At 37.6% G+C, this 26,956-nt stretch overlaps 1 protein-coding gene across 2 annotated transcripts in view; it reads right to left on the minus strand.

Annotated features, from left to right (window-relative positions):
* The window catches only part of LOC132912965 (hemicentin-2-like), a 214,994-nt gene that overhangs the window by 22,136 nt on the left and 165,902 nt on the right, over window positions 1-26,956 (minus strand). For both annotated transcript variants that reach the window (XM_060970819.1, XM_060970817.1), the window contains exons 5-9: window positions 18,183-18,334; window positions 14,193-14,468; window positions 13,561-13,720; window positions 9,388-9,722; window positions 7,305-7,671 (exon numbers count right to left, since the gene is read on the minus strand). In XM_060970819.1, coding sequence (XP_060826802.1) covers window positions 7,305-7,671; window positions 9,388-9,722; window positions 13,561-13,720; window positions 14,193-14,468; window positions 18,183-18,334 — 1,290 coding nt within the window. The remainder of the gene's footprint in view (window positions 1-7,304; window positions 7,672-9,387; window positions 9,723-13,560; window positions 13,721-14,192; window positions 14,469-18,182; window positions 18,335-26,956) is intronic.

Genomic DNA, 26,956 nt, shown 5'->3' on the forward strand with positions numbered 1-26,956 from the left:
GGACAAGGTTTCGGCTGCCATTTGTTTTTCCACCTTGGGAATTACGCTTGATGTCTTTCGGTTCCCAGATGGAGCCTCAGCATGGAAGAATTTCAACCCACGTTGAATGAATTTTAATGCCAAATTCAATGTTGAGATATTAGATGTTCGCTGTCTCTTGGAATCGATGAATTGAGTTGACGCACTAATTGAGACGATACGAAGTCATATCGGTTAAATGCAGAAATTGAAAAATATAGGTAAATGAGGTGTTAGAAATGGCAATAATGATAGATAATATGACGTAGTATCTGTAACGATTACAGTTATTGTCTCTATGTTATGCGGTGACCCAATTACCACGCAAACGAGGTTTTGATAAGAGAACAACGATAATGTAGCATCCGTGCAGATTATAGACTCGTATTCTATAATACGTAGAGAATTCGACTATCTTGTTATACATTCTGCTAATTAGTTGCCTCTGGTAGACAAGCAGCAGACAATTGTGGATCTTCAAAACGAAATCTTCCTGAATTGTTCTTTATTTGACAGTGCTATTAATACCGATTGCAATACTAATTTCTGGCAAAAGAATTATAGTACTAATTGACAGCCAGCAAGAAGAATATACTCTAAGAAACAATGATCAAGTATTATCTTTACAATTTTCTCCCTTTGACAATCTTCATACTCTAGTAACGCAAAACTGATCTATGTCGAATCACGATACTTTTGATCACAACTCTAATATCAATTTCCATTCAAATATAATACACTCTGTTCAGATTGTGAAAAAATCCTACCACCTACAAAGGCAACGTAGTCAGTTCCAAGTTAGCCAGTGTGTTTCGAACGAATGCTTCGGAGAAGATACGAGCGGCACACGGAATAGAAGCGCTGAATGCGCGGAGAGAGCGGCACAAAGGGCGGTGCTGCGACGACTTTCTCGAAGAATTGACCCCAATGGCGTTCCAACAAACGAGGACAAAGCAAAGAGGCCGAAAATTGGCTGCGACGGCTCCGCAGCCGCCGTGTCGTTCGGACAAATCAACGCCGCGGGCTTACGGTCGTCAAATCAATATTTGCAGCTCGCCACCCTTACACACGGACAGACTAGGGTGCAAAGTCAGGCGTGTTGGAATTAGGAGAAGGAGGGACAGACAGGGTTGCCAAGAGCGGTAAGGCCGAAGAAGGAGAAGAGGCGAATTGGATGATAGTCGGCACCTACTCTGTGCGGTTGGTCGCACCGAAGATCGCCGGCAAACTGAATTAACCCAATGTTAACCCCGTGACCGTATGTTACCAACGACTTTCTGTTATGTCCCACGGGCTGCCAGGGTAAAGTCGATTATAACCGAGACGCCTCTGGCGCGCCAGGAATCCGCCACGAGCAATTTCGCAAACATACAGGCCGATACTCTGGACCAGTGACGTCTTTGTCCGTGATTCCCGCGGGAGTCGAAACCGCGCTACGAATTCGCGTTTGCTCCGGCCAATTTCCTTGGGAACGGATACACGATAAATTTGATCGTTGGAGAAACATGACGTGTAATGAAAATGCATGGTAAATACAACCAGATACGATATACATATGTGTAAATAATTATCAAAGTTCGACGAATTTTATTCTGAACCCTCTCGGAACAATCCGCTTTGATAACATCGCGAGACCGACTGCAGATAGAAGAAGTTAGCTCGATCGTGCCCCAGACTTTTACTTGGAATGTGCATTGGGTCGTCGGTGTTATAGCGAAGGACATTGTGCTTGATTAAAATTGTTTTATTTATTTTAGCGAGATAATTTTCTCGAAAATTAAAACGATCTTGATACGTTCGATTAATTTATCGCTAATTTCCTGCTGCTACATCTTCATCGCGATTATAATTTTAAATAGAACAGCGTCAAATACTTTGAAAGTTACATTAAACGACCAAATGTATTCCGCCGCAAAATATTCTCGCTCTATCGATTCTATCGAGTCTTATCGAATCCAATTCGTCCTTCTTTCCCTATCACTTACCCCATCGCATCAATCGCTTCATCAGCCTGCTACCATGACAAGCGTCCGCTTGCTACAATCGGTAGCCATTGAAACTTCGATATCGCACACTCACTTCGCACAATCCTTTCTCGTCAGATCCATGCCAACACGGAAACCCTACCACCTGAAACTAATTCGGCAAACGATCGTGGCTATGGTGGAAACGGATGCGCCGTATCGACCAGAGGAAGAGGCACTAGCCGACGGGGGGATTCCGGTATTTATCATAGAGAGTCGGCGCTCGCAGAAGGCATCGCGGAAGGCCCGTGAAAGCCAGTGTAACGATTCTGACACACGGACACCGGAAGAGATATAGGTGCTCGTTGATTGTATAATCTGTTTTGTTAATTGCAAGGTCCGCAGAGTCCGATACCTGCGGTTGCGTTCTGCTATGTTCAGCGCCAACAAACCGGCCGGGTCTCTGTTCGGTCCCTCGTTTCTACTTCGAGCATTGTGTGTACCTGTAAAGGCCAACAACGAGCCAGACCACAGTCAGGCTCCCTTATGGGGCCCATGTCGAGCGTAGCGTCGGCGATGGGCCGAGTTTGAGGGGCGGTTAACCAACTAATTGCAATACCGACGCGTGCGCTCCGACTATTTGCGCAATTGCAATCATATCCGTCGTCGTTGTGTCGACTATCGCGACTATAATAGACACAGAGGCCACGTGCAAGCGCCGATGGACCGTCAAAAGCGGAGTTCAGCGTTTTTCCGCCAGTCATTTTTCAAAAGCCATCCTACGCCGGAATCGGCAGCAGCGATTCGCCGTCGCGACAGCGGCTGTTACCATTGCGAAGCTAGCGTTTTTCTTTTTTTTTTCTTTCTTCTTTTATTTATTTCGTTCGTTCCCCTCGTCTCATTGTCCTCTACCATCGTGAGTCAGTTTCGGCAAGCCGCGTGAAAAACGACCGCGCAGGATTTATGTGCAGCTTTGTACGCCGTTTTGTTCCCCGAGACCTTCGGGCGACTTCGACGAACGATCTGTGGGTTTTGTTCGACTCTTAGCCAATTACGGCTGAAAAATATCGACGGCTGAAGTTTCTGTGATTGTAAAGGAACGACGAGGGCACTTAATTTCTGGGTGGTTTAACGCGTTTAATGGTATTGACACTCTGAAACCTGGTGTGGCTTTGCGAAACAGTTTGGGACATTATTGCAAAGTTTCCTTCACTGTCAAAGTAATGGTTATATTTCTGACGAGACAAAGAGCGAGTTAGTATTAATAAATAAAACGTTAGAAGCTGTTTTAGAAATCATCTTTTTATTTATTTTTACTCTTTGTAAATCGTAAAACCTCGCTTCTGTGATAACTCGTTAACAATATTAGTTGGATCATGCAAATAAGTTCAGAATACAGAATTATAAATATAATATTATAGAATATAGCAAATATGGAAGAAGCATCGGTCTTTTAGCTCTGGTATCTTCTAAATTTGTACAAATTAAAGAAATTTCCAAGAATCGAGTCATTTAACTAATAATTTACAAAAGATATAAACTTATTTACTCGGCTAATACCGAATGCTTAATAAATATAAATCTAATTAGTTTCCTACAAGGCAAAAGTTCGTCTTTGAACGTAAAGCACGTTGAAGGCCGCTTTTTATTCGAGAAACCTGAAGTACTTTGGAGTTAATAATAAAATGTTACAAAGAGTTTGCGAAAGTTGTATGTTTCAAAGGAAAGAAACTGTGGAAGGGAAAAAATTTGAACTACTTGGAATGAAACCTAAAATAACGAATATTATCGATCGACTTCTTTTTCCTCTTTGTAAATAAGACACTGCACACAGCATTACGAATAACGATGACATAAAGTATCTTTGGTTACGTTGGTTGCATCGCGTTAACAATAGTTTCATAGCGCGTAACGAAGATAAAGCGTTTGCAAAGTTCTTCCCATATCGACGGTACGGTCGACTAGGAATTTTTAATATCGCGTCAGTCGTTTTTTCAAACGCAAGCAACATCAACGTTCGTGAATTATAGCGAGATTCATAAATGCTTGATAGTATTCGTGCACTCGCGCAGCGTATTAAAAACAACAATTACGATTAAAGTTTGCGTTGCAGCGAGATTTGACGGTTGTGGACGTCAACGATTTAATTAATGCCGATTACGTACGTTTCCAATGTCATACGATTTTACATTTTTTGTCAAACGAAAATCACGCCGGATTCGCGCCTTCTCCTATTTTCCGCGATTTTATGCATTTTCCCTTAAATTAAAATTTTTATAAAATCCTGTCCATAATAATTTATATGTCGAAGAATATTTCAGCTTCGAAGTAGACATAGTCGTCGAATAAAATAATACCGTAATACAATTGATACTTTGTAACTGTAATGAAATTTACCGCATCTTAGCAAACTTCTATTAAACGTAGCGTAATCGTCGTGCGATCTTTTATTCCTAAAATTATTTATTTAATCTAATTATTTAATCTAAGTATTTAATTTATTCGTTTAAAAAAAAATTACACTTTAATCGATGATAAATTTTTCTTAGCAAATACGTACGTTACATACGTACAATATATCAAATCAATTTTGAATCGTTTATCGATGAATTTTTTAATTATCGTAAAATTATCATTTTCGAAAATGAATCTAGGCTCGTAAAAATTTCAAAAGGTTTGGTATAAAACAAAGCGACAGGAGTTTCAACGGGTCTTGATACAATCAATATGAAATCATTGCTTAACGAGTATCGCGACATATTTTCCACGAAAACAAAGAACGACGATAACGATCATTGAATATTACTTTCAGATTAAAGTAGGTTCTCGGAAGGTGTATTTAAATTCGATATTCGATGAAGGAGATCTGAATACCTCCTTCAATTATATCTCTTCCAATTTATAATCTGTTTCGATCATTTTCCTGGCCGTTAATCGTGCCGTGCCACGATTCGAGAATAGCCTCGTGACCGAGGCTTAAAATTTACCGGACGTTCCGTTTTCTTTTAACTTCTCGTTTTCTCAATGGCAAGAAGTTCGTTCGCGAGAACCGTCCCAGTTTTCCTTAGCTTCCGTTCTCCTCCTTACAGATAATGCGAAAATAATCATCATCGGTAACGAGAAAACTTCTCGACGCTTCTTGCGCTTTACTGAACTCGATAATGTAAATACACCCTCCTGCTATCTCAGTCGAATTAGAGAATCGCAGAGAATATGAATGCCCAGCTTCCTTTGTATTTTTCTCCTATTTTTACGACAACTCGACAAGCGTTAGATTACATATCGCTCATACGCAGAAGTTGATTCGATCAGGTATCTGTCGCGCGGTTAAATTAATGTTATTAGCGAAATTTCATAAGCTGCAAACTGCACATTGCCAACACTGTTCGATTCTCTTATACGGTGGGAAGAAAATTAATAAAACAGATAGCAGTTCCACAAGTGCAACTTTTCACACTTGTCAAGGTCTTCTTGCGCAATAACTTAATAACTAATTAATACTTGATGCTTTTATCGAACTCTTTTAAAAGTCAACAAATTTTGGCAATTTTCCACCAAATAATTTACACTAAGATCGCTTGGCTATGATACGATTAATAATTTATACAACTTACAGTCGTAATCGTAAGCGAGTATTGCAATGTATTTGAAACACAACTGACACAACTGAAATTGTCATCATAGAGAAAAATACTCTGTCCGTACAAAGTTTTGCCAATTTTCCAAAATCATCTTTCTTACTGAAATCGAAGGAAAGAAAGGAAACAGATCGCTGATAAAATTCAGTTGGATGTGACACATTTAACCGATTCGCTTTGAATATCGTTCGCGACTAAAATCCTTTGTGCGAAAGTATTTCGATGTCGGAAAAAATAATTAATTTGCAAGTTTGTATTCACTGATATTTCTTACACACCTATAATTACCGAGCACAATCATCGTAGTGTTACTCTCTCTGTATCGTCGCTATCGAAATAACAGTCGAATAAGTAGTAATTACATCCTTGATCGCTTATCGTTGAGAAGCAATTTTCGTTTAATTGTTTCTGCTTCGAACGATTGCGTGATTGCCAGTTGTTGTGACTAATACTCGAAACGAACGAAAATCAGTGCACGATCGATCGGCCGGTGCAAAGATTTAAATCGAGATCTTTAAAACGTGGTTATTTCGTATGCGACTGAAAAAGGGCTTGGCGATATTTATTACCACCACTCGATATTTATTACCTTTGTAATTGCATGCTTCCGCGTAACATTACCATTTTCGATTGTGGTAATTCTATTAGATCGTTCAATAAGTTCGTGCTAAGGTGTCGTTTTATGACGAATTTCTTCGTGTAATAATTGCCCACCTGCAATGTATCGAGTCGTTTCATAAGTTTCGCCCTTTCTTCGTTGTTCCATTCATACGAAGCTTTATTTCCTATTTCGTTTTATATTCCAAATTGAAAATACATTGAATGGAAACCTCGATCATCATACGAGAATACTAAAAGTATTCTTCGTTTAAAAAAATGTAATTACGTTACAAACATTTATATAACAAATAGTATATGTAATGATTCGTGTTGTTATATAAGCAGAAATGCAGGTTGATATTTCAGACTACCATCTCGTATGGATATACAAACTGGCCTGCTTTCGCTGGTCGAGCTAGAGATGTTCAATAATCTGATTTGCCACGTGACATTCCACGACAATGTGGCGATACATAAATTCTAATCATATAGCAACTATCATAAAAGATATAACTTAGAAAAAACGAAGCTGGCACCCCGCTGAGGGTAGCCGCCCACATGCTATATTTATTTTTTATTTTTATTTTTTTTTTCTTTACCAACAAGATATAACACTTTAGCAAATGTCCATAAGGACAAATTGTAAAATAACCAAAATAAAAAAAAAATATTGCAACTAATATAATAAACCAAAGACGAGATTCCGCAAATTCGTTATTTATCATATAATGGGAGCTTCATAAATTTTTCTGTTTGTAAGATAATTCTCATGTAGTACTCGTCTCAATAGTACTCGTTTCTTTCATAAAACTTAAAACTCTTTCCAAGCAGAAAGAGGATCTACGAAATGTCGTACAACGCACCTTCTGGAACATTCAGATCGCTTCTACACATGCTCCATCCCACAGGTATTCTATCCCAACATATATAAAATAGATTCGACGAGCAGAAAACGTTAAACGAGACTGGTCGTCGTTTAACGCGTCGTTTAACGCGAAGAATCGTTTCTCATTAGAGAAGTGATTTGACATGTGTCAAACGGTTCCGCTAAATGCGATACGCATTAGAAAGTCAATGTACTCACCGGTCGTGTACATGGCGACACCCTTCAGGGTCACTGGCTCGAGAATGGCAGGTTCGCTCCTCCCCTTTGCATTAATCGCGTACAGAAAAAGTCGATAACTCCTTCCTGTCGTTAGGCCTGCCACCTCGAAAGTTGGTCCGTTCGGGCTGGCGGGCATAGTTTTGTTCAACAGAATTGGCCCGCCGTCTTCATCCGCGACCACTTCCAATTGATAGCTATAGATAGGAAGACCGCCGTCATAACCCTCCAAGCAGCGAACTATCAGTCCGGTTCCGGACTTGGCGTTCAGTTCCTCCGCGTCTAAAGGCGCGGACATTTCCGTCGTGCTGCAGTTGTGCAGAGCGTACGGACGTCCTGCGGCTATTACCTGGAAAATGTGATCATTCGGCTCTCAACATCGGATGTTTGCGCTTTTGAATTTAATCCAGTTCGAAAAAGTTTGTATTAGATTTTGATTTAGACGGTTCGATTCGATTATGGAACCTCCGATGTGAAGGAGACATGCCACGTGTTTTAATTCATTAAAGGCCGTTGTTGCGTTAACGCAACATTTCATTCGCGGGTTTTGTTAATTACAGTTCATCGAATTTTGCTTTTTAACGTTACGATTACGAGAAAATTCCAAGGGTTCGCTTAACATCCTTCCCGTCGAGGATTGTAATATATTAATGATTGCTGCTAAAACTGAGAATTCTATGAAAATGTGATTTTAATAAATTACGATGAAAATCTATGGCGTACGTAATTCACCGGCACAGAATAACGAAATTTATCGAACAAATTTCCAAGTGACACAAATTTAAAGCAAATCTTGCTGTTGCTGCAATAGTTTACGTGTACGTGTGTATGGAGGATATTACGTAATCGATATAACTATGCTTAGATTGAACAGATCAACGTAGCAATCGTGTGGTATAGTGTTGACTTAATTAATTGATAGAACTTGATTGATAGGGTTGATTGAAACCGATACATAATGTCATGTAGGGTTGCTATTCATCGCTACAAAAACCTTCACGTACATAGATGAAACACGAAGAGAAGAGCTTTTACGAACAATCTTGTTAGGCATAGATGTACATTGACGACAGCAAGTGTATTAATTCGACCAATGATAACTTACTGATTGAAATGAGCTTAATTTAATTAGTCCTATTCAAAGTATCAACCGGTGCAAATATTTTTCTCCAACCTTCGAAGAAAAAACGTGCTGTATTATAACTTATTTTATTTTCATTTCACTGTTCAAATATTCGTAGTCTGTTAACAAATATGTTAAATAACGAATTAGAATTCTTGGCAAAGATATACCATTTTCATTCATCGGCCTATTACATTGTTGATATACCGTGTTGGTCCATGAATGTACAAAAGTGCACAACTATCAAACATTTATCTGGATGGAGTATTTTCCATTTTGGAAGAAACTCGATTCCGGGCCATTAAAAGCAATTCTATGTTTGCATGCTCGATCTGCAATACGCTCGTCGCATACAAAAACGTATTCGAACATTTCTCTCTAACAGACTCAATTCTTGTAGATTTTTCAATTATACAATAGATAGATCCTGCCTTAGAAAATTCATTCGCACGTCAAACTTGATTCTTTTCTCTTGTTCTCTTGTTCGTGTAAACTAATCGCATACTTTACGGAAAATTCGATATTAACCAATAATTAAAATGAAATGTACCGATCTAATTATTAAATAGGTATTTAATTTTTCATTGTTTAGGTATAATCAATAATAATCGTTGATATTAACAATCACAGAAAATGCGCATACAGTGACTGATGAAAGTATTTGAATCTTATTGTTTCATAATATTTTACTATACATATTTGTAACTATCATAAAAAATAAAATCATTGGAAATCCATTTATTCGTAAAAAAAGATGATCTAGCTTTCGTGTAGTATATCTCGCGCATTCTGTGTAAACCCAACAACCATAGACTTATTTAAATCATTTTCTATGCCCAACATCCCTAATATCGTCCATTCTAAATAATATCGCGTAGTGAACAATTCGGAAAATTGCAAGATGCCGGTGCAACGTAAGATAAACGAGAGAAATGCATTTACCTGAAAGAGGCATGGCGTCCGTTGCTTGCCAACCTGGTTGCTCGCCCAGCACGCTACCGTACCATAGTCCATTTCCGTTGCGGGCGTGTAGTTCAGCCTGGACCCATGAAATTGTGGATACTCCTTCAGGTTTTCGGCAACGGACGGCGTCCCGACCGCTGCCACGTGAGAGTAACGAGAATGAGGAACCTCCACCAACTCTCCGGAATTATTGAATGTCCAGTGGAAAATCAACGGTGCTGGGTGACTCTCCACGGAACAAACCAACGATACAGTTTCTTGCTTCAGCGCGCCAACCACCACTTCGCTTCTGCCCTCCTTGCAAACTGGCGTGTCTGTGAAAGAATGTCACGTTCGTTTTTATTATAACGTTTCAGTCGCGGAATTAAAGATCGCTTAACGCGAATCAATTTTGGCGAAGAAGGTCTTGGTTATTAGAAATAAAGAGAGGGATGATGTATAAACGAAACAGAAATAGAAACGAAGACCAGATCGTTTTTTAAAAGAGAGCAATTTTTAAATTTGACACGCTATCCTATGTTATCACGATTCCTTTGCGTTCCATTCTAGGATTAAATACGTATTCTTGGTGACATTTGTTCGAATAATATCCAAGGCTGCCTGATCCATTCGTATAAAGGGGAGTGTATTATAATTTATCGAATTCGATCATCGAATCACAACAATGTCTCGTACTTCAATGTGAATTGAGCTTTAATGTGATCGAACGCTTATTACAAATCCGAAGCCGTATATCGTAACAAACTGAAACAGTCATGCGGATCCAATTGACCTAATACACGGATAAGTCGGACAGCGTATTAAAAGTGGTAAATTAAACATACGTTTTATTGTTTCGAACGTTTATGCACATAAGATATCGTTAAAATTTAACAAACTTTTAACTTGACGCTTGATGCTTGAGCTCGTATCCGCGCTGTAAATGAATTGTTTTCGAGCGAATTGTTACTTCTCCGATGGGTTTAACTTGCTTGCAAAAGTCTTCAGAATGCTTGAGCTGTACTACTACTTCACCTTCAAATATTTGTTCCTTAATCAAGTAATCATTTCTCTTAACCCAAATCTGATTGGGAAAGTTTCATATCGGATGTAAAACTCGCAGAAGTTTGTCCAATTCTGAATCGAAACTTGGAACCAAACGAAGGGTCCATGGCAAGAAGGTATAATATTTTTTTCGCATGCTCCTTGCGTGCTCTCCATTGCTGGCTATGCCGCATTGGAAATTAATATTTTCCGAGTTTTATAGCAATTACGTAGCAATTGAGACGCACAACGAAAAATAAATACGTTTCATTTTTTAGAATTTAACGTGCTATACGTTACGTAAAATGACAATTAAAAGTTGAAACTGATGCAGAATATTGAAAAATAAATCTCCGTTTTCTGAGAGATGTTGAAACTTGATATTCTTCCTTTTTCCCATGGATCCTTCAAAGAAACGTCAAATACAATAGAGAAATTAATACGACGGCTGCCAGAATTGAATGTCTAGAGCAACTGAAGCAACGACTTAATATAAATAAAGAAGAAGTTGGAAATTATCGCACATCAAGATGAGATCTTTATTATAGCGTTGAATGTACGAATTCTTTATTTGCATTAAATCTCTATAGTCTTTGTATAAGTTTCGAAGCAGATAACAATTAATAGTTTTAATAAATCTTCCATCCAGATGATAATTAATACTTTCGGTCCCTGATGTTCACGAATATGGGTGTACCTCTACCACTCAAATCACGATTATTCGCAACAAACAATTATCCAGAACTGTCATTCCCTCGGAATTACCTACAATCTTTTAAAGGATCTGATCCAACCTTTCCTTAATTTGTTCTTTCAAGCAGAAGAAATTACTACCGATATGGAAAGCGTCTAGAGAAGACGATGCTCGAGGGAGCGTTTAATATCCAAATGTGAGAGATGTTGGCGCGTGAAACGGAAGAAGAAGCTCGACACCACTGAACTAGCGACTGGTTCGATCGATCGCCTAATAGGAAATTCCCTTGACATCGGTATTTGCAATAGGCCATGGCATACGGAAATTCCAAATGGCACGAGAGATGATTTACGGCGGAAGTACGGGATCACCAGACGGCTTGGTTTCAATCTGATGCGTTTGATGCACTGCCGAATTAATTACTAATACGAGAAGTCGACGATACTGGATGCTCGACGTATCACCGGCACTGCATTTGTCGAGTGAAACGCACAGTACACGGTTCCTGATTAGTACGCATTACCAGTCGCCTGATGTTAATCGAGATGCGTATAATGTTGTCTTACGGATGTACTGTAGGTTCTTTGTATAGCAGAGCCGTATATTATTTGAAATGTACTTCTCGAATCATTAGGTAAATCAATTTCATTTAAACGGATGGCTTGACAGCTCAGATTGCAAGTGATATATTACGATTTGATTACGAATATAACGAAAATGTTAGATATTATTAAACTGTGGATTATTAAGGCAATTCAAATTTTATGAATAGGAATGAAAGAAGAGAATATAACGAAAGGAGAAATATTATTACGGGTACTTTACCTTGGATATTTTATACACCTTTACGCACTGTGTGTTTAAATTTTCAATCCATAAACATCCACAGGCTATTTATTCTAAATTGAGCGATGAAACCGCTGGATAATAGTTTTCGCGTGTTTCATAATTGAATTTCCTGTTTCTTGAGAACATTAATCCTCGGATGGCGAACAACAGATGGTAGCGAGTGGTAAATTATCTCTCACCCAACGCTTTCTGAATCACGTCATTCTGTGTGTCATTATTTCTATCGATTTACATATACAATTTTATTTCTTTAAGTAATTTCACTATCGAGTAAAGATGAAGTAAAGATGGAATAAAACGCGTACCGCTAGTTAAATTCGTCAGCGGAAATAACTCGATGTTGGAAATTCTTGAGCGACTCGATTCAAGGATCAATGCCAACGGTCGAAACAGCAACGAGTGACGGAGAAATCCTAAAACATTTGGGCGAATTCGCGGTTTCCTTTAACTCGGCGCGCTCCCACTGTTGTCTCGCGTCGCGTCGGCCTGGCTTAGCACATTGCCAGGCTGCGTTCACCCACACATGAATATTCAGTTATGCTTTACATACATTGAATATGCATCGGAGTCCTTCCTTCCCTCTTAGGTCATTTACAAGATGCAGATATGCCGGGCTACCAACGCCGGTACCGACCATTCTAATAGAATAACTCGTGCTGTGTGTTTTACAGAAAACTATCCGCCCTATCCTCATCCTATCTTTATCCTCTGTCCTTATTGCCTCCTACGTTCCTCTTGCCGCTTCCTTTCACACCAATTTTCTCTAACGGAGGCTAGGAAAGGTCCTTTCGAGTCTCTGATTCCAGTATTCGACCGCTACTTGCCATCGATTAAGTAATTATCGAACAGCCGAGGCGAAAGCTGGCAAATTAGACAATTGGCGAGAGAATATCAAGCCCAAGCCGCAATTCTATTCGCGACCTCTTCCGTTGTTCTTGTGATTAACGAGTGGAAGCAGGGCTTGAGATCAGGCCAATGGAACGCCTTTGTGCTCACGCGGGAGGAGAACGGTGTTGCCCGTTGTTTGGCTAAAATTTTCGAATCGTTGTTTCAACGAAGTTTCGTTGGCCGATTGTGTTAGCGACAGGAGCGTTTGTTTATTCGCGAAAACAATCGTGGATCGATTACTCGAAGATTAAGGAAGAAAATTATTTAAAGTGTGTAAAAAAGCCTGGTAATCTGAGAAAGTCATTTAAAGCAAGAAGATGTATTCAGTGAAGAAATAGAATTTGAAAAAAAAAATATATATATAGAATTTTGTTCGTATTCTAGCAAGTAAAATAAAAAAACTCCTTCTAAGTACAAAATAAAAATTTCTTGTCCTTTGCCTTAATTTCGCTGTAATTTATTCTCATTTATATTACTAACAGGAAGTAATATAATTCGAATAATTGAATAACTATATAACTATATATACATTTTGTCAATAGTACAGCATTCGAAAATTGTCTAATATACGTATCATAAAGTATTAAATTTTGTAGGTAACATTAAGAAATTAATCGATCGAGTTAACGACGAATATATCGAAGAGCAAATTTATTTGAAGAATCGAGAAAACAAAAGTGAGAGATACGTAAACTCACACATTATTTGAAGAGTCACCGGGTTACTGGCAGTTTTCCCTTCGCTATTGGCAACAAGACAAGTATAATCACCTGCCGAGTATCGGGTTATACGCTGAAGTACCAGAGAATGATCGCTGAGGACGATACCTGCCGTGGCATTGTTCTTTAGCTCTTTGCCCTGCAACAAATAACTCTATTCCGTGTAATGGCAGTTGCGACATTTTATATTGTACATTACAAAATCTTATTATTTGTAAATTATTTTACAGCAAGAGGTATGAAACTTATTTTAAAATAATGATTAATCTTTGAAACGTAGATCAAATACAACCTTTGCGTGTAAAAGTTTTTAATAAAAATTATCCATTTCTGTTAAATATCTTGTTAAATATAAATCTACTTAATGCTATTTCTCATCAAAATTATCAGCGTTTATTTTCTTCGTTAATTCTAATATACAAAATATGATAATACGTGGAACACAGAAAGTGGAATAAAGGAAAATTAAATTTCTAAGAGAAATATCCAATAATTTTCTAACTGTTGTATACGTCATAATCAAAAGAATCAAAAGAAAGGCAACTAGCTGCTCATCTTATCGTAAAACCCTTAAAATGTATTATTTAAGAACACACTATGTCGAAACTTACGTCTTTGAACCAGGCAAGCTTGTACACTTTTGGATTAGCCCTGACTGAGCACTCGAAGTAGACATCGTCACCCTCTTTGATATCATCGGGATTCAAGGTCTTGCCCATTTTCAGAGTGACTACCGGCTGATACTGCACGTCCAGTCTCCACTTGTCCTCCAAAGCGCTGCCAGAAATAACGGGATTCTCCGCTCGACAAGTTAAGTATTTGCCATCGTCGTCGATGCTTGGCACGAAACTCAGGACACTGAGGCTCTCGTTATTTTCCAACGGATACTGCCAATGAAAATATTCCAACGTCTAGTTATAATTGCGAGAACGATTGAACGTTTTGATATAGAGTGAAAGGTGGATGTATAAATTACGAAAAATGAATCATTTTTGTAGGATACAGAGTGAGATGAATTAAATATTAGAATTGAAAGCAATATTTTCATATGTAAATTGAACGTTTGATCACGTTTGTCGGAGGAGGTAACGCAAATTATACGTTTTAGATTTTATTTAAAAAGCGAAATATCAGTTTTTTTTATTTTTGTAATTCAGATCGATATTTATAGCGAGGAATTTCGAGAGAGAAAAAGCTACCGATAATATGAGATAAAGGTCAAACGGATGATTGAAAGTTTACATGGAATTGACAAAGTTACCGTGAATAAATATCGGTGTTGCTATCAATATCTTTAAAAGAGGTATTTCTTATATAGAAAACTATTCTTATTTGTATGAAATTAAATCTTCGTTATATTTTCTTCTAAAAAAAAGTTACTTTAAAAGAGTAAGAATCACTTGATATTTGTTTCACATCAATAAGCAATTTCAGAAGATTGCTATTCGTTACGAAGAAGTATCGTAGTAACGAAAGCGTATATCGTTTCTATCAAACAACGTGCCCTCCATGCTTTTCGTTACCCTCTGTCCATCACTTACCCTAATCCCTCGATCTAACAAAGATTAACGTTTCCGATTTTACACAATCAAACGCTAAACAGATTTCGCAGGCTGTAATGGCCCGGTTGCGTAAACGAAAGCATCCGAGCGATTTGTCACTGGTTTAATATGAAAATCCATTCGACAGTGGCTTGCATTGCCGCGCAAGAGAAATGAGAAAATAAAGGGGCACGGCGACAAGAGGCGGAGGGCGTGGGGGAGGGGCTGAAAAATAGATTAACGATTTTTCAGAATTTACGATGCAGTCGCGTGGAATTGAGGAAACTGTAGCCCGACCAGACGGGCTAGTATAGCAAATGGCTGGCAGGTCGATGACTGTCTCCTGGCTGGATTTCATCTTTCTGTTTCTCTTATAGCGCGCCGCGTAACCTTCCGTTTCCGCGATGTCATTTTAATGATAGCGCCACGAGGCATACGTATCGAGAAAAGCCGCGTATTCCGCATGAGTATCGCGAGCACGATGAATGGAACTAACAGTTCGTCAGGATGAATGTCGCTTCGCGAGCTACCACCACGCTTCTTCTCTCTCTCTCTCTCTCTCTCTTTCTCTTTTGCTGTTTTTCTTTTTCCAACCCTTTCTGACCAGCAACGCCATTATCCGTTTATTTCACTGATTTTTCGTCTCGCTCGCTCAACGTTGACGGTTCGTCTCTCATTTTTCCAGCGTAAGCTACGAACCGCACAGACTCGGTTCGCTTCGCCTCGTTGCGGAGCGATCGAATTTCTCGATAAAATTCTGCGGATAGTCGAGCACCAACGTCGATATATCTTGCAGGGAGGATAGTGTGCGCAGCCTACGATGGTGCGACCGCTATGCCGGATACGCGCGAACGTGAAACTTATCCGCGCAGAAATTGAGGCTATCTCTTCCGTGAATGATGCAAAATAAATCAGATCTTTCGCGGCTTTCCTTCGCTTCATAACGCTTTCAGTCGTCAACAGCTGACGCTTCGATCGCGTTATGGAACTACGCGATTTATCTATTCCGTTCTTTTGTACATGATCGAAGCAAGGAAGAAATGAAATACTCTATTTTGTCAGTGTAACTAGGCATAAGTCAACGCTTGAGTAATCGACTAAGAATTTTGCAAGAATCATCGACAACGAACAGTCATTTTTTTGAGCAAAGATTCAACGATGACGCGAATTTAGTGTTATTTGTTCTTAGCTTTGAATAAGCGTTATTGATTAAGCTCAATATTGTACCTTATAGATGCGATTTCTCAGACATCTTTTTAAGAAGACTATTTTCTTAAACGTTGCATGCGTCTGTGTGTAATAAGGCTAAAACGCATGGTTGCAATGAACATAAATGCAAATGTGTATACCCTATGGACATGACATAACGTGGTTATAAATAAAATAAGGAGCGGCTAGCATAATTTAATGCGAGAGAATATCAGATAAGCCATAGCATTTTAAAACATCAAAGATAATTAGGTATCATATTAAAAGCAGTAGAAATTTGTGATACCTACACCATGCAAGACGAACAGAGCTCTCCTATTTTTTACTCTACTATATCGCTTCAAATAAACTAAAAAAACTATTCTCTGTAAATATCTTCGAATTACACTATTATCGATTATAACTACTAAATTGTAATTTAGTCTATATCTTTATGAACATTATAATTAGAAAAATAAAACCTAAGCAAAGATTTGCCTCTTCTCGCTTCTTTTTCTACTCATATTTTCTCCGCGATAATGTAGCATAATCCGAACTATCGAAAAGTTTCGAAAAGAATTTCCATTTCGAAACACAGGAAAAGTAAATTCGGTTTTCAGATTGTAGGATTACGAAGGAGGAACAGCCCCGTTGCAAATAAGAAATGAAAGTAAAGTCTTCCGTAATTTATCGAGGGGCGTGGAAGGAGCCGTAGAAAAAGAAGGGAATGGAAAGGGAGTATCCAGTGGATTTGAAGTTCTATCTCGTCAGTACCGGGGAAGGTGTCGAGTCGACTCAGGATCGAAACGAAAAAAGAAGCAGACCGCTTGTTGGAAAAACGGAATAACTTCATTGCACCAACTTCCCGATGAGTCGTTGCGAACTGGAGAAACTCGTGGCGCATCGATTTCCAGAATTCTCCTTAAAAACGCGTCACGAACCTCGCTGACACATGCGTAACTTCCACAACTCGAAACGCTAACGTGGTCGATTCGATTGGCGACTTTTGCGATTTGCTGATTCTGTAAAGCTCGCGGTTTTCCTTCCGTGTTCCTTACTTTTCTCTTCAATTTGCATCGTAGATGCTGTCGAAGCTCGAAGCTTGTTTCTAAAACGACGGCAATACCGTCTAAAATCAGTGAAAACGTTTTATGCAGCACCAGAGAAGTTGTAGCGAATACGTGAAATTGAGGATTTTTCGCGTATCAAGTGGTTATAGAAGCATAAAATCTAACAGAAGGCAACGAAAATCGCTTAGATATCCCTCGAACAGTTACAATTGACACGAGAGTTTATAGAAGCGTGTACCTAGAAAATGACGGAGTGATACTTAAATGAAACTATACCATGTGACAAGTAATATGTTAAATGTCTGATGTAAATGTAGACAAAGCGACATATTTGTATTATATAATTACAGTAAGAAATATTTGAATTCGTATCTATGGAAGAATTTCATTTTCGTTGTTTATCGTACAAAACTGGAACAGTTTTAGAAAAGGAGGTAAGAAATGTTACAACATTCGTTGAGGGAATAGTAAGATTCAAAACGGAATATCGAGCGAGAGAAATTATATTGAAAACAGAACGGAGCGGACTATTGGATTTTGTAAAATTCCAATTATCGGTAGCGGAACGTTTTTAATTATCACGAATTATATTACACATTGTTTCCAACATCGATGCATGCTTTCTCTTTAGGCATTGTAATCCAGTCGTTCGAACGATAAAATTACATCGTGAATAGAGAACGAGGCAATTTCCATTGTAACGCGAACAGTATTTTCATAATAAATCCGTTACGAAATAAATGTACGCTTTCACATTGGCGTTTGTGGAAATTGTTAGGTATTTATCCTCGACAAAGCTTACATTTTGCGCCATTTTCTTAATCTGCTTTTCCGCCTTCCACCAAGTAATTACTGCTTCTGGTCTAGAACCACTTGTCCTGCACTCCACATCGTAGTTCTTGTCAGCGGAAACTCGAGGCTCCTTCGTCAAAATCTGCACGACCAGTGGCTTTACTGAAATAAAAGATACAAAATGTCGGTTTTTGCATAAGATCGATAAAAAGGAAATTCCAAAAAAGTAAAGCCCGGTTTATTAAATACAGGAAAATGTTATATAAAATTCATCGAGGAACGACGCATCGCGTAAAGCTTCGACATCGTCGAATACGATGTAATAATAAGTTCTTCTATACAGTTTTAAATCGAAGCTCATAGATGAAAAAGTCGTGATAAGTCGTATTTTCTATCTTTTATAACAAAGTAGTTTTAAAATTCGATGTAAGCCGATTGTACCACAAAAACATCTTTTTCATTTGATTTCAAATACAGTGGTTCGCGAAAATACTTGGCCAGACTTACTACACCAATTTTTTAAGTGTATATACAGCTGTAGTACATTAATTTCAATGTTAATATTTTCAATAACTTTTTCTAAACACGGTGCAACTTTGCATTCGTTAGTTTCTGTTTGAGAAATAGTCGTCGTTCTAAAAACGTTGAATATGAATTTCGATGCATCGTTGAATTTCTTCCAAGCTAACAGGAAAACTTTCGTTCCTCTAAAACTGAAATTTTCCTGTAACTTTGTTAAGTTGTAGAAAGGATCGAAACTGATAGCGAGTAATTTCTGTTTCTACTCTGTTTTCGCTTCTTTACAAGAAACTTCAAACACCGAGTGCTCGATTTGCGCTGTTATACAAATATAATATTTGCAATACGCTACTCCTTTCTTCATTTAATAATTTTACATAGTTAGAATTCGCAACTAACACAAATCTGCCTAAAATATGTAACTAAGATACGCACGACGTAACATCCTCTCTAGAACAGTTGTATCGTTCTAGATACTAATTTTCCAGTATATTCCAATCATTTTCTGTATCCTGTCTCTAAATTTTCTGATTTTTTTTTAATTTCGTGCTAAGTTTTCCAAAGATATTTTTAAATAATTTTCCTAAAAATATTTATCTTTGTACGTATATTATAAAACTACAAGTCAATTTGCATTTGCGTTGTATGTGAGTGTAACTACATAAAGAACATATTAAAACAATTCAAATCTTCCAACTATTAAAATTCGCAAAAACAAGATAGCATTGGATACGATATCAGCATAATTTAACGCGAATAACGACACGATAAACATGCAACGAAATAAGTACGAAGGAATTAAAATTTCGGGAGAAGATTCTTAACTAGACATAGTTTGTTCTAAAGCACGTTATATAACCGACTCTCACCTAGTTGCAAAAACAAATTTTCTCCCTGAACAACTTAACTTTAACAAACTTATGCGAGCGCTGCCACTTTCCGAACTTATCCTCTTGGCTCTGTCGTTCGTGAAAACTGCAAATTATTCCGACGAAGCGTCCTGTCGTGTCGCCCCATTTTCATAGTGCTCCACGCGTCGAGATAATGTGAACGAATCCAAGGGGACGATAAGACAAGAATGTCTAATTCTCAGAGGCGTTGCTAGAACGTGTTTAGCAAATAGAGACAGGCCTTTCTTAAACTCCGTGTAACAAGTTCGATCGTCAGAAGCGTTTTATATCGTTGCGCTAACGACTCACTGTACATTGCTGTACGTAAATATATTTTGAAGGTTTTGGTCGACTATTAGTGAAAATGTTTGAATTTGCCACAAGTTTACGAATTACTATTAAAGTCTCTACAATAAGCGTTTCAATATTTTTATAATTCACTATGTATAACGAATCTTCACGCGAATTGGCCATAGTTATTATGTACTATCGATGATACTTATTGATACAAATGTGATTATTACAGAGGTTAACAAGTAATAGCGGCGATTAAATAATCGGGCTGTTGATGACAATGTTAACTCCACTGTCAACGGGACGACGAATGCGATTTCTTCCACGGTCTTAGTCGAACTCAACTTACTGATCCACGATTCGGGGGTGACTCAACGTACTTGTCCACGGTGCAAGTCGAACTTATCTGACTGAATCTCAGTCCAAGTGGAACTGCCCTTGTATACTCCTTTCCGTACCTCTCTGTATCCCTCGGATCAATCTTTGTTTTTAAGGAAAGCTATTTAATTACTCCATACCTCTGTTAGGTACACGCCCCTCCCGTGACCGTGGCTGCGTTCAGCGACCAGTTATGTCACTTCGAGCCCAAGCCTACTGTCATAAATCTCGAGCAAACGTAATTGGATTAAATCATAAACAACTATTTCTCAGTTTTATTATTTAAGTATATTTAATAAAAAGTCTGGACTAAAGTATCGGGGACCTTCCCAAACATTTCAAAAGAAAGGCCCCGATGTTCTTTCATCTCCGACATATATTTTTTTTTTTTTATTTTGGTTTTTTACAATTTGTCCTTATGGACATTTGGTAAAGTGTTATATCTTATTGGTGAAGAAAATAAAATAAAATAAAAATAAATATAGCATGTGGGTGGCTACCCCCAGCGGGGTGCCAGCTTCGTTTTTTCTAAGTTATATCTTTTATGTCCGACATATATATGTCAGAGAAGTGTCGGAGCATCGTACTCTTACTGATAAGTTACATTGTTATCTTACTGATAAATTATACCAAGTAGTTGGAACAAGGCAAGTTCAGAAGTAGCGTCTTCGAAATTACAGAAACGGAATAGAAACGTATAAACCGCACGTGTTTCGCGGAAGTATTACGTTGCTTAGGGTTAAGGAGAATCTTTGAAGGCGTTTATTGCCGCGTAAACGAGCGAGAGAGGCTCGAAGAAGGGCGTCTTACATGCCGAAAGAACCTCTTAAAATGCCGACGGCACGGTACTGCGGTAAATCTCAATTATTTAATTTCTTGGTTATGTCAACAACGCCTGTGTTTTGCGGTCTATTGAAATTAAACGATTTTCTTGTCAATTTCCGAGCTTTAAATTAAAACGAACTGAAACGAATTACCGCGAAAGTATTCAAGGAAATAAAGTTTCAGTTACAGAGAGTTAATCATACGTCTCAAGTACGTAAATTACGATATTCTTACTTAGAATTAAGAGTATCATCCGTTCGTATCGTACTCTTAAACCTATTCAATCACTTAAGTTTAATTATTAAAGTAGTTCGTCTAGAGGGTTGAAAACTTTCTGAGTTTTAATCTCCGTAACAAGTTTTACGTCTGGAATATTAAATTTCATAACTCACTTTGAAAAGTGATAGCAATTTTCGTACACCGGGTTTTTAGCAATACAGCTACTCATCTTTACAGTCAATATTTATCGTAGATGAGAATCAAATATTTAACAAATTTAAGATAAATAATGAAATTCTGTAATTCATGCTATTCGATTATTTGTATTTACATATACCCGATCATACTGCCTTTAGGCAAAATTTATTAACAACTTTATAATTGGAAATTTAATTTCAATGTTATACAACGCATTAACATACTTTAAAACACGTATAATGCTAGACGTGTTTATCCTTCGTTAAATATACAGCACGCTGTTACGTATTGGTTGTATAACATATGTAAACGTTTCATTGCAATTATCAGCGGCTACTTATATCGAGCAATTTTGCAGGATGAACGATAGAGAATATTGAATTTCCTATTAACGTCGTCGCTTGTGCGTTGACTACGGAAATTCATAGGTTGGAACGTATACATCTGTCACGGTAAATGCATATATGTACCGCCTGTCCATTTCCATCAGCGATAAATCTTGGAACGTCTATTGATTGCAATTATTGCATGCAATATTGGATCGCCTTAATCACGCAGAATAAGGCATGTGTAACGCCAACGAGTCGCTGCAACATTCTGTTTACGATTATTGTTTCACCACTTTAACGTGTTATCGAATGTGATCTACGAATACGGTTAACAACGAAAATGTGATACATCTGTTCTAGCGAATTAACTACAATTTCACATCCAGATATATATATGTCGGAGATGAAGGGACGCCGGAGCCTTTCTTTCGGAATATTTGGGAAGGTCCCCGATATTTTCGTCCAGACTTTTTATTATAGTCGTACTTGAACGATAAAACTGAGAAATAGCTGTTTATGAGTCGAGTCAATTACGATTGTCCGAGATTTGTGACCGTGGGCTTGGGCTCGAAGTGACGTAACGGGTCACTGAACGTAGCCGCGGTCACGGGAGGGACGTGTACCTACCAGCGGTATAAAGTGTTGAAGTGATCGCCACTTTTGAGAAAACACTTCGGTTTCTCAAGCGCGAAGGTCATCGATAGCGCATAGACAAAAGAATGCGTCGATGACAGATCATAAGCGGTACACGTGCGACGTTGGTTTCGGCGGTTCTTTTAGTCTCAGGGTAACATTGCTAGCGAGAGGATCTGGATTAGCTTACATTGTATTCCACATTTTGTACTTTAATATTCACAATATATATACTTACAATACCTTACAATTTACCCACGCGTTTCTTTAATTCCACATACACCGAATAACCTTAACATAAAGTGATTAAATAACTCTCCTTAAAAACAGGGATGAACCTGAGGAATACGGAGAGGAGTATATAAGGGCAGTTTCACTTGAACCGAGGCGCAATCCGATAAGTTCGACTAGCCCAGTGCACACGTACATCGAGTACCTAATTGCGATCGTCATCCCGTTGACCGTGTATTCGTTATCGAACCTAAATTCACAGACATCTCGATGACTCGATCATCGATATCGCTTGTTAACTTCTTGTAATACATTCCCATAAACAAACGTCATCTGGTATAAGACAACTATGGACAACTCGCAGCAAGACTCATCACGCGCCCCGTTTTCCAAAGATGATCCGACGTAGATGTATATGACAGTGTCTTGATATTATGAAACAACTCGTCAAAATTTTACAAGGAACCAACAATCCGAGTTGTTCAAACTTTTATATAACTTTTTCTGTATTAAAGTACTTATTGAATTTACAAAATTAAAGAAAGGACAGAATAAGGTTGCATGTCCGTTGGCGTATTCTTTCTCGTCTTATATTCCACAAAGCCTATACCACCGACTGGTTACATTTTACTGGCCGTTCATCGGTAGAAATTTAATAACGATCGAGACTGAAAACAAAAGGCCAGTTGTATCTAGCACGATCTATAATACCACGTTGCCCATCGCGCGGTCTGCCTCGTAAATTCCAGCGCACGCTTATGCGCTGCCGCAACCAGCCACTCGTACAACCCCTAATTGCCATTAGCCGGTAGCCACTTCTCTGAAATTGGTTCCTCCGTTCCGTTTCGTGGCTTCGCTGCTACTCTATGTGCGATGGCGATCCTTCTCGTCGTTCGACCAACCCTCACTCTCCCTTCACTCACCAACAGATACATACGTTCTCGTTTATAAAGATTTTCGTTTCTCGAAACATTCGATTTTTGAATACCAAACGAAGTTTTCTATAGGTTATTGTAAGGGAGGAAAGAAATGAAGTTGTCTTGTTCTCGTGACAGTTTATGCATCGATGGTTATCGATAACACAATGAAGATTATGTACAACGTTCGAGACGTTACATGTTATGTGTCACTATCGCGTGTTCACACGAGATTGTTGTACTGTAACGATTATAACTCGTTACAACTTTCCAAACTACAACATTTTGTTATACTTCAAATCGATAACGAACGGCTATAGTTATGTTAACTCATTAACGCTCACGCTCGTAGGAAACACCACTTACACGAGAGAGTTGTATGTCGTAAAAATCGAATTCATTGTACCAGCCGGAAATAAAATTGCTATGACAATTAAACAACTAGCTAGAATAATACATTGCGAGAAATTATAGATATAAAACCAGGAAGACACGTTATATAAAATTGAAAGTTATAGTCGATCAGAGGCATATGTATCTTGAGATATCAAGTTGCAACGCGAATTTCTGTTTTCTAGATATTCGCTTTCAGATGAAAACGGACTCTTGTGAGATGATAAGTGTGAAATTTTCGATAGCCTCGACTGTTTTTGGCAATTATTAAGACACGGCATATACTACTACAGCTGGGTGCAGTTAGCATCCCCAAATGGGCATTTTTACAAAAACCAAACGGAGAGGTAAAGTCTGAAAGACGAGAGAGTTGTATGTCGTAAAAATCGAATTCATTGTACCAGCCGCAAATAAAATTACAATGACAACTAGATAGAATAATGCATTGCGAGAAATTATAGATATAAAACCAAGAATGCACGTTATATAAAATTGAAAGTTATAGTCGATCAGAGGCATATGTATCTTGAGATATCAAGTTGCAATGCGAATTTCTGTTTTCTAGATATTCGCTTTAAGATGAAAACGGAGTTTTGTGAGATGATAAGTGATCAAAGAAGAGGTAAAGTCTGAAATTTTCGATAGCCTCGACTGTTTTTAGCAGTTGTTAAGACACGGTATATATATTACTGTAGCTGGGTGCAGTTAGCATTTCCAAATGCGAATTTTTACAAAAATCAAACGACATTCGTTTGTTCACGATATGTCCACATTCGCCCAACCAAAATTTTCGTTTGTCTTTCCGTCCCAAAAAATGTACCAGTCCTTTTACATTTTCATTTAGCAATAACTTTTTTTTGTAATGGCGGACAAACAAAAATTCTGGGTGAACAAACATATCTCACTTGAAAGTCAACGAAAAAGTTCACGGGGCACTGATTACAAATTGTTTGAAATTTTCATTTGGTGATAACTTCTTTTTCCAGGGTGGACAAAAATTCTGGATGGACAAACGTAAAAAATTCGTGAACAACCGAATGCAGCTTGGTTTTTGTAAAAACTCGCATTTAGGGGTGTCAAATCCATATCCCCTTTTTAAAAATTTAGCAATAACATCGTTTTGAAGAGAAGACAAACGAAAATGTTGCTTGAATAAATATGGACAAGCGAATGTTGTTCGTTTTGGTAAAAATTCGCATTTGGGGGTGCCAAGTTCATTCAGCTTACTGGTACACTTTAATGTCTATAGGATTTTGTAAATTAAGATACTTATTGTTCATATCATTAATAGTACAATTCCTCGTTCTATCTATTGATTATCGTGGATTATATAAAAAGTTAAAAAATAAAGAAAATCCAGTTATCGGAAGAAAATATAAAGACTGTGATTAAAGAGTATTTCGAAGGAATAAATAAAGTAGGAATTTGAATAATATTGCCTTTTGAGTAAAACTAATTTGAAAAGAAGAATAAGTGGTAGGATTGATGAGTAAATAGAAGAACGAATAAAGGAATTTAAATGAGATTCAAATCGAATGAGTAGCAGAATGAATGTTTGTATTGAAGAATGTGTAGAAGTTCTAAGGATTCAAAAGCTTTCATCTTACGAGCATTATGAGGAGTGTTTTAATATGCTCAGATAATTTTTGTGCTGATTTACTGGAAAAAATTAAAATTGAAATTAATTTACTTCTCTGTTCCTAAAATATTTTCGTATTATCATGATATAGTGAATAATTGTTTCGTATTAATACTGTTAAAAATAATTGATTAAAAAATAATTAATAAAAAAATTAATTAATTTCGTTTTTTAATGTTTCAAGTAGATTATAGTTTGCATGATTGATATAGTCAATGATATTTCACTGGAAGCTTTCTACGTGTTTATATAAGAATAGAATCTGATGACGGCTGACTCTTTTAAGGTTACTCTACTTGCCAAATTATAACACCATTTATTCCGCCAACTGTTCTGATTCAATAAAAGGTCATTTTTTTTTTTATAACAGAGATAGGCCTGAACCCTACATTTTGTTTTCATTTGTTAGATAACACATTTATAAACAAAAATTAATTTCAATATTTTTCATTCGATATACTATAGCAACGAACGTTGAAATGCTTTAATGCTGAAAAGATCGTAAGACAAGAGGTTAAAAAATGAAAGTTATTAACGTACACAAGAGTTCTAACAATATGACGATTTATTTTAACCAAATAATTATCGCATTTTAAAAAGAGAACAGAATGATGAGATAAAAATAAAATTACGAGTTAAATTAATGGAGAATGCGACAATTTCAACTTTCAATTAGACCGCGATGTTTGAAAAATCGTGGACAAGAATCGCGAAAGTTTGTTTCGTGCGAGACATGTCAGGAACATGTATCAAGCATCGATAAGAATGGCATAGCTGAAATCAAAGGCTGTATCGTTTGGTGCACGAAGCATCGCGTGTTGTTGCATCGTGATCACGCCTTCCTGCCTTTTAAGAAGCAGAAGAGAATCGACTGTACTTTTTGCGATCAATTACGGAGAAAATCTGCTCCGAATGATTCTTCGAATTGCCTTACAATGTCAAACGAAAGCTTTGATTCGTACTTTTCTATGATTTTTCGTATCGCTTCTTTTGACAATCTTTTTACTTTAATAATCGTGGCAGTTAATACAAACGGTGTAAAACAGTATACTCGTCATTGTTATCACGCGTAGGTACATGATAATCGATGCAGATTTATCAAACAAATTTATTACGTTCTTACATTTTCTGCTTACACTCTTGCTACGGACTTTTTCGTTATAAAATGATTTGTATATGATAATTTCAGTTTCTTTCGTTTAGCAAAAAATAGTATAGTTCTCTCCAACTTTAATTCGGATATAATGTCTATTGTATGCTATCAAGATCGTATAGTATACTACTATAATATTTTCTATTTTAAGACTTGCTTAATATTC

This window comes from Bombus pascuorum, chromosome 12 (genome assembly GCF_905332965.1).
Source record: "Bombus pascuorum chromosome 12, iyBomPasc1.1, whole genome shotgun sequence".
Taxonomy (NCBI): Eukaryota; Metazoa; Arthropoda; class Insecta; order Hymenoptera; family Apidae; genus Bombus; species Bombus pascuorum.